The 13,009-nt window shown below is 38.6% G+C and overlaps 1 protein-coding gene across 2 annotated transcripts in view; it reads right to left on the reverse strand.

Moving 5' to 3' along the window:
* Nucleotides 1–13,009, reverse strand: part of SEL1L2 (SEL1L2 adaptor subunit of SYVN1 ubiquitin ligase) — a 123,581-nt gene that overhangs the window by 79,047 nt on the left and 31,525 nt on the right. The window contains exon 4 of one of the 2 annotated variants that reach the window (XM_082359076.1): nucleotides 11,516–11,684. In XM_082359076.1, coding sequence (XP_082215202.1) covers nucleotides 11,516–11,684 — 169 coding nt within the window. Of the gene's footprint in view, nucleotides 1–11,515; nucleotides 11,685–13,009 lie in introns of those variants that run through there. The other variant, XM_082359075.1, reaches the window with a different exon arrangement.

A 13,009-nucleotide genomic window follows, 5' to 3' on the forward strand; every position in this document is an offset into this window, starting at 1 on the left:
TTCCTGAACTTGGGTGACTATTTCCTTTCCCATGTTAGGGAAGTTTTCCACTATAATCTCTTCAAATATTTTCTCAGATGCTTTCTTTTTCTCTTCTTCTTCTGGGACCCCTATAATTCGAATGTTGGTGTGTTCAGGGTTGTCCCAGAGGTCTCTGAGATTGTCTTCAATTCTTTTTATTCTTTTTTCTTTATTCTGCTCCTTGGCAGTTATTTCCACCATTTTGTCTTCCAGCTCACTTATTCGTTCTTCTGCCTCAGTTATTCTGTTACTGATTCCTTCTAGTGTATTTTTCATTTCAGGTATTGTGTTGTTCATCTCTGTTTTTTCTTTAGTTCTTCTAGATCTTTGTTAAACATTTCTTGTACTTTCTCTATCCATTCCTCCATCCTATTTCCGAGATTCTGGATCATCTTTACTATCATTACTCCGAATTCTTTTTCAGATAGATTGCCTATTTCCTCTTCATTTATTTGGTCATGCAGGTTTTTACATTGCTCTTTCATCTGTGACCTATATTTTTGCTGTCTCATTTTTTTTTCCTTTTTTTTATGAGTGGGATTTTGTTCCTGTCTTGCTGGTTGTTTGGCTTGAGGCCTCCAACACTGGAGTTTCTAGGCTGTTGGGTAGAGCTGCGTTTTGGTGCTGAGATGAGGACCTCTGTGAGACCTCACTCCAATGAATATTCCCTGGAGTCTGAGGTTCTCTGTTAGTCCAGTGGTTCAGACTCGGAGCTCCCACCGCAGGAGCTTCGGCCTGACCCCTGGCTTGTGAACCAAGCCGGTTAACTTGAGGGTTCCTCCCATCTCCTTGGGCATCAGGGTCTCTCACCAGTGGCCATCAGGCACCCTAGTTGTGGGGAGACACTAACTCCACGTCTTCCCACACTGCTGTCTTGACTCCACTCCCCAACAAGGCTTGTAATGTAGGAATTGTGGAATTGTTTCCCCAAAGTTATTTTGTATTGCTTCTGTCAGGTTTCCAGATTTATTGTCTTATTGGTGGAAAGAAATTTGTGTATGTGAACATATTGGCTTGAAAGTGTTCACACACACACACACACAAAAATCAGGTGGCATAAATTCAAATTCATATCTGTATAAGGTGCAGGGATATTGTGTAGGTTATTTTCCAGGAACATGTTTTCCCCTGTGAGAGTCTAAGTGGAGGAAAAGCTTCCTTGATATTTACATATAATGGTGGGTGGTTTGTTGTTTTTTCCTAATCTCCCCTTTCACTGTATGCACAGCTCTATGAGACTCTTAGTTTTATTCATAACTCTTCATCTCAATTCCCTTGTCAAAGATCTTTATGTCTTTTTTATTTTCCCAGCCTGGGATTTAAAATCCAAGGCTCATCCATTACCAGCTCTGATCACAGCTTGACAAAACATCAACTCACATGCTTATTTTTCATTATTTCTAGCACCTGGGGATTTCAGTTTCTTGTGAGCCCAGGTCTTCATTTAAAAAAAGTGTTTTGGCATATATTAGGTGTCATTTTTAGGTATTTGTAAGCAGTAGGATTTTCATATTGGATTAAACCACCATTTTGCCAGAATAGGAGATCTTTAGTGATTTTCTTTTAAAATAAATTCATTTACAAAAAAACTTGTGTTGATTTAAAGAAAAACTTTAAGTAATACGAAAGGTATTAAATGGTACACAGATTGGGTTCCCTGATAAGCAGACTTTAAGAATTTGGAGTATTTATTAAGAAGTGTCCTTGGGACTTTCCTGGTGGTGCAGTGGTTAAGAATCCGCCTGCCAATGCAGGGCATAAGGGTTTGAGTCCTGGTCTGGGAAGATCCCATATGCTGCGGAGCAAGTAAGCTCATGTGCCACAACTACTGAGCCTCTGCTCTGGAGCATGTGAGCCACAACTACTGAGCCTGCATGACACAACTAGTGAAGCCCGTGTGCCTAGAGCCTGTGCTGTGCAACAAAGACAACCACTGCAACGAGAACCCCCCGCACAGCAGTGAAGAGTAGCCCCCACTCACTGCAACTAGAGAAAGCCCACGCGCAGCAACGAAGACCCAATGCAGCCATAAATAAATAAATAAATAAATAAATAAATAAATAAATAAAAAGAAAAAAGAAGTGCACTTGGGAACCACACCTGGTGAAGAAGTTGGATTAGGCAGAAAGAGAAGCTGTGACGCAAGCTGCAACAGAGAAGAACAAACCTGACTCCATATCAGATCTATTCCTTTAATTCTAACCCTTGTGTTCTGTCACCTGTGCTCAGCCATGCTGGTTCTGCTCCTTTTGTAAAAGAATGTTGCTTATAGCCTGTAATATACATGATAGCCCATTCTCAAGGTTCTGACCTTTGAAGGTATAACACTTTTCCATTCATATAGAGATAAAAATTTGCAGAACAGAAAATAATAATTGTCTTCTTGGTGGTATATAGGAACATTGTGACCAGACCTACTTGGACAGCTGTAAGAACAAAGGATTCCTGCACCAAAAAGTTTGCAACAATGAGCCATACCTCCTCCCATCTTAGTATAAAAGAAGCCTGAATTCTAACTCAGGTAAGATGGTTCTTTGGGACAGTAATCCACCATCTTCTCAGTCTGCTGTTTTTCTGAATAAAGTCTCTATTCCTTGCCCCAACAACTTGTCTCTTGATTTATTGGCCTGTCATGTGGCAAGCAGTACAAGCTTGGACTCGGTAACAAGCCCAGTGAAACCCTTTCCTGACCCCAGAGGGTACTCTGGAGCTAACATGTCTCTTCTAACTCATCCCAAGTTAGACTGACATGGTCAGGCCTTTATGTTCCTGAATTGATTAGTCATTGGAAGTTGGCTCTCCCAGGAAGGAGGCATAACCTTGGGCTATGCAGTTGTCTGCACCTGAGACAGTCTCTAAAGGGACTGACTGCTGAAGGCTGTCTGTGAACTGCACTTCCAGCAACTGGGCAACAAGTCCTTCATTGAAGAGAGGATCTGAATGGCACTTCCCAGTGTCCTCCACATACATTCCACAGTCAATAATGTGGAATACAAATGATAAACTTAGCCTAGCTGGTCACAGACCCTAGAAGTGAGAAAAAAGAATGCCAACCCTGGCTTAAAGCAGGATTCTAAGACACTCCCCTCCAACCAAGCACATAGGAGCTGTATGGTCTAATCACCAAAATTAATAATGATTAATTCCAAGAAATGCCAGGAAGGATCTGGTCAGGAAGGACAAAGAAGCTAGTGTTCCAGTTGCCTGCCGGAATAGGCTCCACTGTTCCCACTGCATGATTAATTATTGATTTGTCTTGCTAACAATTTAATAAAGATAATTACTCTATTAGACTCAATTCTGACTCAGAAAGAAGAATTAGTTATTGAAGTTCTAGTGATAAGATACTCTGCGAGAAAATGAGCATGCCATTAAAAAAAATGTAATGGGATATGAAAGCATTGTGTTCAACTATAAAACACCATTCAAACATACTCTAAAAATGTAAGGGTTTATTATTTTTATGTAGCACCTATATTGTAGTATATTGTAGATAATGCTAAACTTGGAGTCAGAAGATCTGAGTTTACATCCTAGCTCTATATAGGAAGAATTCAACTCAATTTAATTCAGCAAATATTTATTCATATTAAGTATGTGACAGACACAATGCCAGGCACAGGTCTTGCCTTGAATTAAAGGGAAAACAAATGCTATTGGTTATATTTGACAACCTCTAGGTAAAGGAAAAAGTGATAGAGATCTGAAAATTGGTAGACAGTTCCCCTATTTTCAAGATGTAGAAAAATATATTCATATTCTAGAACCAGCTTGATGCTAATCTCCTTAATTTCTCTTTCATTTTTTGAACAGATTTTTATACACAGTTTGTGAGCCTTGAGTTAAGGAGATATTATCACTAAGAATCAGGAAGTTTTTTGAGAATGTTAGGTTAAATCTAATTTTTCTTTTCTGAAGGACTAACAAGTCTGGGGAGTAGCATTTATATAAAACACCTATATCCCATTTTTTATGATATCCTGTACACAAAATGTTGAAATGGGAACTGAATGAGAATGGGATTTTGCAAGGTTTTTAGCCAGCTCTATAACCATGTATAACCCATATTTCTGGTTCATTTCATAGTTTGTAAATCTTCCAAGGAAGGTTACTTCTCCATGGCTTCCTCTACTTTCTTAACTACTGATTCCATAGGTACTGTTCCTGACACTAGGCTTCTGTGTGGGGTTGAAGGTGGGGGATCAGGAAGGCGTGTCTGTCTACCTTCTATCTACCAATGCTTATTAAGGCATCTTCCCAAACAAGGGCAGTGCACTCTGTACAAGGCATTCTGATAACTAAAATTTTATTTTTTCAACCTCATCACATGTAGATTTTTATCTGTTATCAGTGGGTAAATATAATATTAGAGATTTATGGTGGATTATTGTGGGCTCTAGGCTCTAAACTTGGTCCTGTCTGTAACAAGAATTTGGGTAAAAGATTGGAGGGCATGCTCGTCAAAAATTTGAATGACAGAAAACTAGGAGAGTTTGATTGACATAATTGATAGGTTGAAATAGTCCCAAATGAACACAATGAAACAGATATAAATGTAAAAGTTTTCACTTAGATTCAAAAATTTAGTGAACACATAAGGATTAGGAGATATCTGGCTGTGATGGTCAATTTTATGTATCTATTCGGCGAGGCTACAGTCTCCAGTTATTAAGTCCTACATGAATCTAGTTTTTGCTGTGAGGGTATTTAGCAGGCACCTTTAAGTAAGCGAGATTATCTTAAATAATCTGGGTTGGCCTGATTCAAACAGTTGAGAGGCCTTAAGAATGGAACTGAGGTTTCCCTGAAGAAGAAAAAAGTCCACCTGTAAACAGCAGCTTCAGCTCCTGCCTGAGACTTCCAGTCTGCCTTGTTGATAAACTACCCTGTGGGTTCCGGACTTGCCCAGCCAGCTCCCATAATCGCATAAGCCAATAGCTTAATATAAATCCTTTAATATAGATCTCCTACTGGTTCTTTTTTTCTGGTTGAACCCTGATTGATACACTGGCTTAGTACTTTTAGGTGCGAAAAGATTTCAGTTTGCTCTAAGTTTGTTACGCGTCATCGCTGTGAGTGGGGGCCAGAAACAACTCACAGGGTCTTAGAAACAATATGCACGAGCCACAGTATCCAGTGAAGGGGAGCAACAGCTCCATTGCTGGAGTCCATACCCATAGCAGGATTATTCTGTCCACCTCCAGCTGCCTAAGATCACTGTGGGGAAGGGATTTTGGTTTAATGGAAGCTAACTTTATAAGAAAGAGATATATTAAATAATGTCACAGGCTGCCCTGTATGATATAGTGAGCTTAGTCACAGGTATTTAAGTAGGAGCTGGTGTCATCTGCCAGGAATATCTGATGAAAGATACTAGACTAGATGACCTCTAATGTTGCCTAATTCTAAGGTTCTGTAATTTTACTTTTAATAACTATGCTTCTAATGCATGCCACTAAATGTCCTCATCCTTTTAGTTCATGCCATTTAATTTCCCTTGTCTGGAAAACCTGGTGCGTTCATTGTCTTCTGATTGCTTTTCTAGAGCCATTCCATCCTGCTCTATGCCCATATGGGCTTCTTCAAAGGACTCCCTTGCCCTCCATCTTCTGGTTAGGTTTGGCTGAGAGGCACCAGCTGGAAGTACGAAGGGTAGGAAGAGAACGAGGTACGAGTATTTATTCTCCAGCTCCCCAAGTCTGGGTTGCTGCAGGCTGGCTTAGTACCTTGACCTCACGTCATAGTTCTGTCAGAGGGTGCTCTCCACATACCTCTTGCTTTCTTTCTCAGCATCCCAGTCTGTTGCTTCATTTACAAATATTTTCTCCCATTCTGAGGGTTGTCTTCTGGTCTTGTTTATGGTTTCCTTTGCTGTGCAAAAGCTTATTTATTTATTTATTTATTTATTTATTTATTTATGGCTGTGTTGGGTCTTCGTTTCTGTGTGAGGGCTTTCTCTAGTTGCGGCAAGCGGGGGCCACTCTTCATCGCGGTGCGCGGGCCTCTCACTATCGCGGCCTCTCTTGTCGTGGTCCACAGGCTCCAGATGCGCAGGCTCAGCAATTGTGGCTCATGGGCCTAGTCTCTCCGCAGCGTGTGGGATCTTCCCAGACCAGGGCTCGAACCCGTGTCCCCTGCATTGGCAGGCAGATTGTCAACGACTGCGCCACCAGGGAAGCCCCTGTGCAAAAGCTTTTAAGTTTCATTAGGTCCCATTTGTTTAGTTTAGTTTTTATTTCCCTTTCTCTATGAGGTGGGTCAAAAATGATCTTGCTGTGATTTATGTCACAGAGTGTTCTGCTTATGTTTTCCCCTAAGAGTTTTATAGTGTCTGGCTTACATTTAGGTCTTTAATCCATTTTCAGCTTATTTTTGGGTATGGTGTTAGGAAGTGTTCTAATTTCATTCTTTTACATGTAGCTGTCCAGTTTTCCCAGCACCACTCATTGAAGAGGCTGTCTTTTCTCCATTGTATATTCTTGCCTCCTTTATCAAAGATAAGGTGACCATATGTGCATGGGTTTATCTCTGGGCTTTTTATCCTGTTCCATTGATCTATATTTCTGTTTTTGTGCCAGTACCATACTGTCTTGATTACTGTAGCTTTGTAGTATAGTGTGAAGTCTGGGAGCCTGATTCCTCCAGCTCCGTTTTTCTTTCTCAAGATTGCTTTGGCTATTCGGGGTCCTTTGTGTTTCCACACAAATTGTGAAATTTTTTGTTCTACTTCTGTGAAAAATGCCAGTGGTAGTTTGATAGGGATTGCATTGAATCTGTAGATTGCTTTGGGTAGTAGAGTCATTTTCACAATGTTGATTCTTCCAATCCAAGAACATGGTATATCTCTCCATCTGTTTGTATCATCTTTAATTTCTCTCATCAGTGTCATAGTTTTCTGCATACAGGTCTTTTGTCTCCTTAGGTAGGTTTATTCCTAGGTATTTTATTCTTTTTGTTGAAATGGTAAATGAGAGTGTTTCCTTAATTGCTCTTTCAGATTTTTCGGTGTTAGTGTATAGGAATGCAAGAGATTTCTGTGCATTAATTTTGTATCCTGCTACTTTACATATTCATTGATTAGCTCTAGTAGTTTTTTGGTAGCATCTTTAGGATTCTCTATGTATAGTATCATGTCATCTGCAAACAGTGACAGTTTTACTTCTTTTCCGATTTGGATACCTTTTATTTCTTTTTCTTCTGTGATTGCTGTGGCTAAAACTTCCAAAACTATGTTGAATAATAGTGGTGAGAATGGGCAACCTTGTCTTATTTCCTGATCTTAGTGGAAATGGTTTCAGTTTTTCACCACTGAGAACGATGTTGGCTGTGGGTTTGTCATATATGGCCTTCATTATGTCAAGGTAAGTTCCCTCTATGCCTACATCCTGGAGGGTTTTTATCATAAATCGGTGTTGAATTTTGTCAAAAGCTTTTTCTGCATCTATTGAGATGATCATATGGTTTTTCTCCTTCAATAATGTTAACATGGTTTATCACATTGATTGATTTGCATATATTGAAGAATCCTTGCATTCCTGGGATAAACCCCACTTGATCATGGTGTATGATCCTTGTAATGTGCTGCTGGATTCTGTTTGCTAGTATTTTGTTAAGGATTTCTGCATCTATGTTCATCAGTGATATTGGCCTGTAGTTTTCTCTTTTTGTGACTTCTTTGTCTGGTTTTGGTATCAGGGTGATGGTGGCCTCGTAGAATCAGTTTGGGAGTGTTCCTGCCTCTGCTACATTTTGGAAGAGTTTGAGAAGTATAGGTGTTAGCTCTTCTCTGAATGTCTGATACAATTTACCTGTGAACCCATCTGGTCCTGGGGTTTTTTTGTTGGAAGATTTTTAGACACAGTTTCAATTTCAGTGCTTATGATTGGTCTGTTTATATTTTCTATTTTTTCCTGGTTCAGTCTTGGAAGGTTGTGCTTTTCTAAGAATTTGTCCATTTCTTCCAGGTTGTCCATTTTGTTGGCATATAGTTGCTTGTAGTAATCTCTCATGATTGTATTTCTGCAGTGTCAATTGTTACTTCTCCTTTTTCATTTATAATTCTATTGATCTGAGTCTTTTCCCTTTTTTTTTTTCTTCATGAGTCTGGCTAACAGTTTATCAATTCTGTTTATCTTCTCAAAGACCAAGCTTTTAATTTTAATGATCTTTGCTATCATTTCCTTCATTTCTTTTTCATTTTTTTCTGATCTGATCTTCATATTTCTTTCCTTCTGGTAACTTTGGGGGGTTTTTGTTCTTCTTTCTCTAATCGCTTCAGGTGTAAGGTTAGGTTGTTTATTTGAGATTTTTCTTGTTTCTTGAGGTAGGATTGTATTGCTACAAACTTCCCTCTTAGAACTGCTTCTGCTGCATCCCAAAGGTTTTGGGTCATCGTGTTTTCATTGTCATTTGTTTCTAGGTATTTTTTGATTTCCTCTTTGATTTCTTCAGTGATCTCTTGGTTATTTAGTAGTGTATTGTTTAGCCTTCATGTGTTTTGTGTTTTTTACAGTTTTTTTCCTGTAACTGATATCTAGTCTTATAGCTTTGTGGCCGGAAAAGATACTTGATAGGATTTCAATTTTCTTCTTAGAACTGCTTCTGCTGCATCCCATAGGTTTTAGGTTGTCGTGTTTTCATTGTCATTTGTTTCTAGGTATTTTTTAAATTTACTCTTTGATTTCTTCAGTGATGTCTTGGTTATTTAGTAGTGTATTGTTTAGCCTCCATGTGTTTGTATGTTTTACAGTTTTTTTCCTGTAATTGTTATCTAGTCTTATAGCGTTGTGGTCGGAAAAGATCTTTGGTATGATTTCAATTTTCTTAAATTTACCAAGGCTTGATTTGTGACCCAAGATATAATCGATCCTGGAGAATGTTCCATGAGCACTTGAGAAGAAAGTGTATTCTGTTGTTTTTGGATGGAATGTCCTATAAATATCAATTAAGTCCATCTTGTTTAATGTGTCATTTAAAGCTTGTGTTTCCTTATTTATTTTCATTTTGGATGATCTGTCCATTGTTGAAAGTGGGGTTTAAAGGCCCCTACTATGATTGTGTTACTGTCGATTGACCCTTTTATGGCTGTTAGCATTTGCCTTATGTATTGAGGTGCTCCTATGTTGGGTGCATAAATATTTACAATTGTTATATCTTCTTCTTGGATTGATCCATTGATCATTATGTAGTGTCCTTCTTTGTCCCTTGTAATAATCTTTATTTTAAAGTCTTTTTTGTCTGATATGAGAATTGCTACTCCAGCTTTCTTTTGATTTCCATTTGCATGGAATATCTTTTTCCATCCCCTCACTTTCAGTCTGTATGTGTTCCTAGGTCTGAAGTAGGTCTCCTGTAGACAGCATATATACAGGTCTTGTTTTTGTATCCATTCAGGCAGTCTATGTCTTTTGGTTGGAGCATTTAATCCATTTATATTTAAGGTAATTATCGATATGTATGTTCTTATTACCATTTTTTAAATTGTTTTGGGTTTGTTATTGTAGGTCTTTTCCTTCTCTTGTGTTTCCTGCCTAGAGAAGTTCCTTTAGCATTTGTTGTAAAGCTGGTTTGGTGGTGCTGAATTCTCTTAGCTTTTGCTTGTCTGTAAAGGTTTTAATTTCTCTGTTGAATCTGAATGAGATCTTTGCTGGGTAGAGTAATCTTGGTTGTAGTTTTTTCCCTTTCATCACTTTAAATATGTCCTGCCACTCCCTTTTGGCTTGCAGAGTTTCTGCTGAAAGATCAGCTGTTAACCTTATGGGGATTCCCTTGTATGTTATTTGTTGCTTTTCCCTTGTTGTTTTTAATATTTTTGCTTTGTATTTAATTTTTGATAGTTTGATTCATCTGTGTCTTGGCATGTTTCTCCTTGGATTTATCCTGTATGGGACTATCTGTGCTTCCTGGACTTGATTGACTATTTCCTTTCCCATATTAGGGAAGTTTTCAACTATAATCTCTTCAAATATTTTCTCAGTCCCTTTCTTTTTCTCTTCTTCTTCTGGGACCCCTATAATTCGAATGTTGGTGCATTTAATGTTGTCCCAGATGTCTCTGAGACTGTCCTCAATTCTCTTCATTTTTTTTTCTTTATTCTGCTCTGCGGTAGTTATTTCCATTATTTTATCTTCCAGGTCACTTATTCTTTCTTCTGCCTCAGCTATTCTGCTATTGATTCCTCCCAGAGCATTTTCAGTTTCATTTATTGTGTTGTTCATCATTGTTTGTTTGCTGTTTAGTTCTTCTATGTCCTTGTTAAACGTTTCTTGTATTTTCTCCATTCTATTTCTAAGATTTTGGATCATCTTTAGTATCATTACTCTGAATTCTTTTTCAGGTAGACTGCCTATTTCCTCTTTATTTGTTTGGTCTGGTGGGTTTTTGCCTTGCTCCTTCATTTGTTGTGTATTTCTCTGTCTTCTCATTTTGCTTAACTTACTGTGTTTGGGGTCTCCTTTTCACATGCTGCAGGTTTGTAGTTTCCGTTGTTTTTGGTGTCTGCCCCCAGTGGGTAAGGTTGGTTCAGTGTGTTATGTAGGTTTCCTGGTAGAGGTGACTGGTGCCTGTGTTCTAGTGGATGAGGCTGGATCTTGTCTTCTGGTGGGTAGGCCGCATCTGGTAGTGTGTTTCGGGGGATCTGTGAACTTATTATGAGTTTAGGCAGCCTCTCTGTTAATGGGTGGGGTTGTGTTCCTGTCTTGCTAGTTGTTTGGCATGGGGTGTCCAGCAGTGGAGCTTGCTGGTCATTGAGTGGAGCTGCGTCTTAGCATTGAGATGGAGATCTCTGGGAGAGCTCTCACTGATTGATATTTCGAGCAGCCGGGAGGTCTCTGGTGGACCAATGTCCTGAACTCAGCTCTCCCACCTCAGAGGCTCAGGCCTGACACCTGGCCGGAGCACCATTACCCTGTCAGTCACACAGCTGGGTCATCCTGGAGAAGATGCCCTGAAGCCAGGAGAAAGCTAGATGGGAGACCTGTCAGAAGGCTTGTTTGATGAAATCAGGCAAAGGATGGTGACATTCTGTACCCAGGCTCTACTTGCGAAGGGGAAAGTGTGCCTCAGGAAGGTGAGTGTGCACTTCCACTGTTTATATTTTCTAGACTCTTCCTGCGTCCAGAGAAATCTATCAACTAATCAGTTATGTCTTTACTAGAGAGAGTTTTAGATTGCTAGACCAGAAAAAAAAGGGCACTATATTAACTTCGATTTTCTTTAAAGTATGAGGGTTTCTATTAGCAGAATATCTGAAATGTTTTATTCACATAATTATGGAGGTTTTTTTATTCATGAGTCTTAATTATCAACCTTGCTTATTATCATCAGTACAAATTCTAAATTAAGTCAGTGGACAAAAGGTGACAAAATTTAAGGCTTTTGTGTGTATAACTCTTTATGACTATATCCTAAGACTTTTTGGAAAGTAGCTACAAAATTTGATTTTAGAGTACATGAAGTCATTTTTAATTTACATGTGAGAGGGCATTCTACTTACAATGATTTTTACTTCTTTTCCACAGATGTTTATTTCGAATTCCTTTTATTCTTAATTTATGCTGATTCTTCTTTTTTTCTAAGAGATTTTCTTTTTTATTGATTACATTCATCGATTTTTTTTGTTCCAGTATATTTGATAAATACTGTTTGATTTCACTCACTGATACCTACAAAGAAAAAGATTTTTGCTCATTTTTTTCATGTGTAGCTTTTAAAAATGAAATAAGTGACTCTTTAAAAACCAGCTTTACTGAGATATAATTCATATGCTATAATTATAAATGTAAAATTGTACATTTAAAGTATACAATTCAACGACTTGTAGAATAGTCACAGATATGTGCAATCATTACCACAATTTTAGAACATTTTTATCACTTCAAGAAGAAACCATGAGTCCCTTAGCTATTACCCTCCCTCTTCTCCCATTCCCGCTACTCCCAGCCCCATGCCATCACTAATCTATGTTCTACATCTCTACACATTCCCCTATTCTGGATTTGCATATGAACGAAATCATATAGCATATGAATTTTCGTGACTGACTTTTTTCACTTAGCATAATGTTTTCAAGTTTGATCCATGTTGTAGCATGTATCAGCACTTCATTCATTTATATGGCCAAATATTATTCTTTATATGGGTACACTACATTTTGCTTATCCATTTGCCTGCTGATGGACATTTGGACTGTTTTTACCTTTTGGCTATTATGAATAATGCTGCTACAAACATTCATATACAAGTTTCTGTATGGATAAATGAGGACTTTAAATGTGATTCTTCTTATTGTAGGGTTGCCAGGTTCAGCAACGGAAAATACAGGGTGCCCAGTTAAATCTGAATTTCATATAAGCAATGAATTTTTTAAAAGTATAAGTATGTGACAAAGATTGTATGTTAACAAATGGACCCACAGTGTATGATGGCTCAGTGGCCGTTCTGCAATAACCAGGTGTTCAAGTCAGTAGCAGCTCTGCTCTGTGCTTTCATTCAGGGACCTGGGCAGATAAAGGCTGTGCCAGCTTCAACATGTGAATTCCAAGGTTTCCCAGAGTATTGATATCTAGCAGACAGAAAGGGAAAGAGCACAGAAGATCTTGTGCAGAAAGCATTTTCTGTTTGTTCGTTTTGTTTTGTTTTTTGCTTTGCTTCATTTGGTTTGCTTTGCTCAATTTTCTTTCATAGGCCAGACCTAGAAGTGGCATACAGTGCTTTCAGTCACTTTCCATTGGCTGAAGCTGTCACATGGCCCCACCCAACTGCAAGGGGAGTTGGGAAATATAATCTATCTGGGTATCATGAAGAAGAGAACATGGACTTTGATGGGCCTCCAGCATTCTTTGGTACAATGGGATTATCATATATTATTGCTATTAAAAGAAATTGACTTTTTCAATTCAAAAATAGACAAGAGCTAAGTTGAGGAGGCAGTAGAGCTTGGCAAATGCCTCTGATTATCTGGTGTTTCTATATCCTCCTTCTACAGAGG

Source organism: Balaenoptera borealis (assembly GCF_965194805.1).
Source record: "Balaenoptera borealis genome assembly, chromosome: 16".
Lineage (NCBI taxonomy): Eukaryota > Metazoa > Chordata > Mammalia > Artiodactyla > Balaenopteridae > Balaenoptera > Balaenoptera borealis.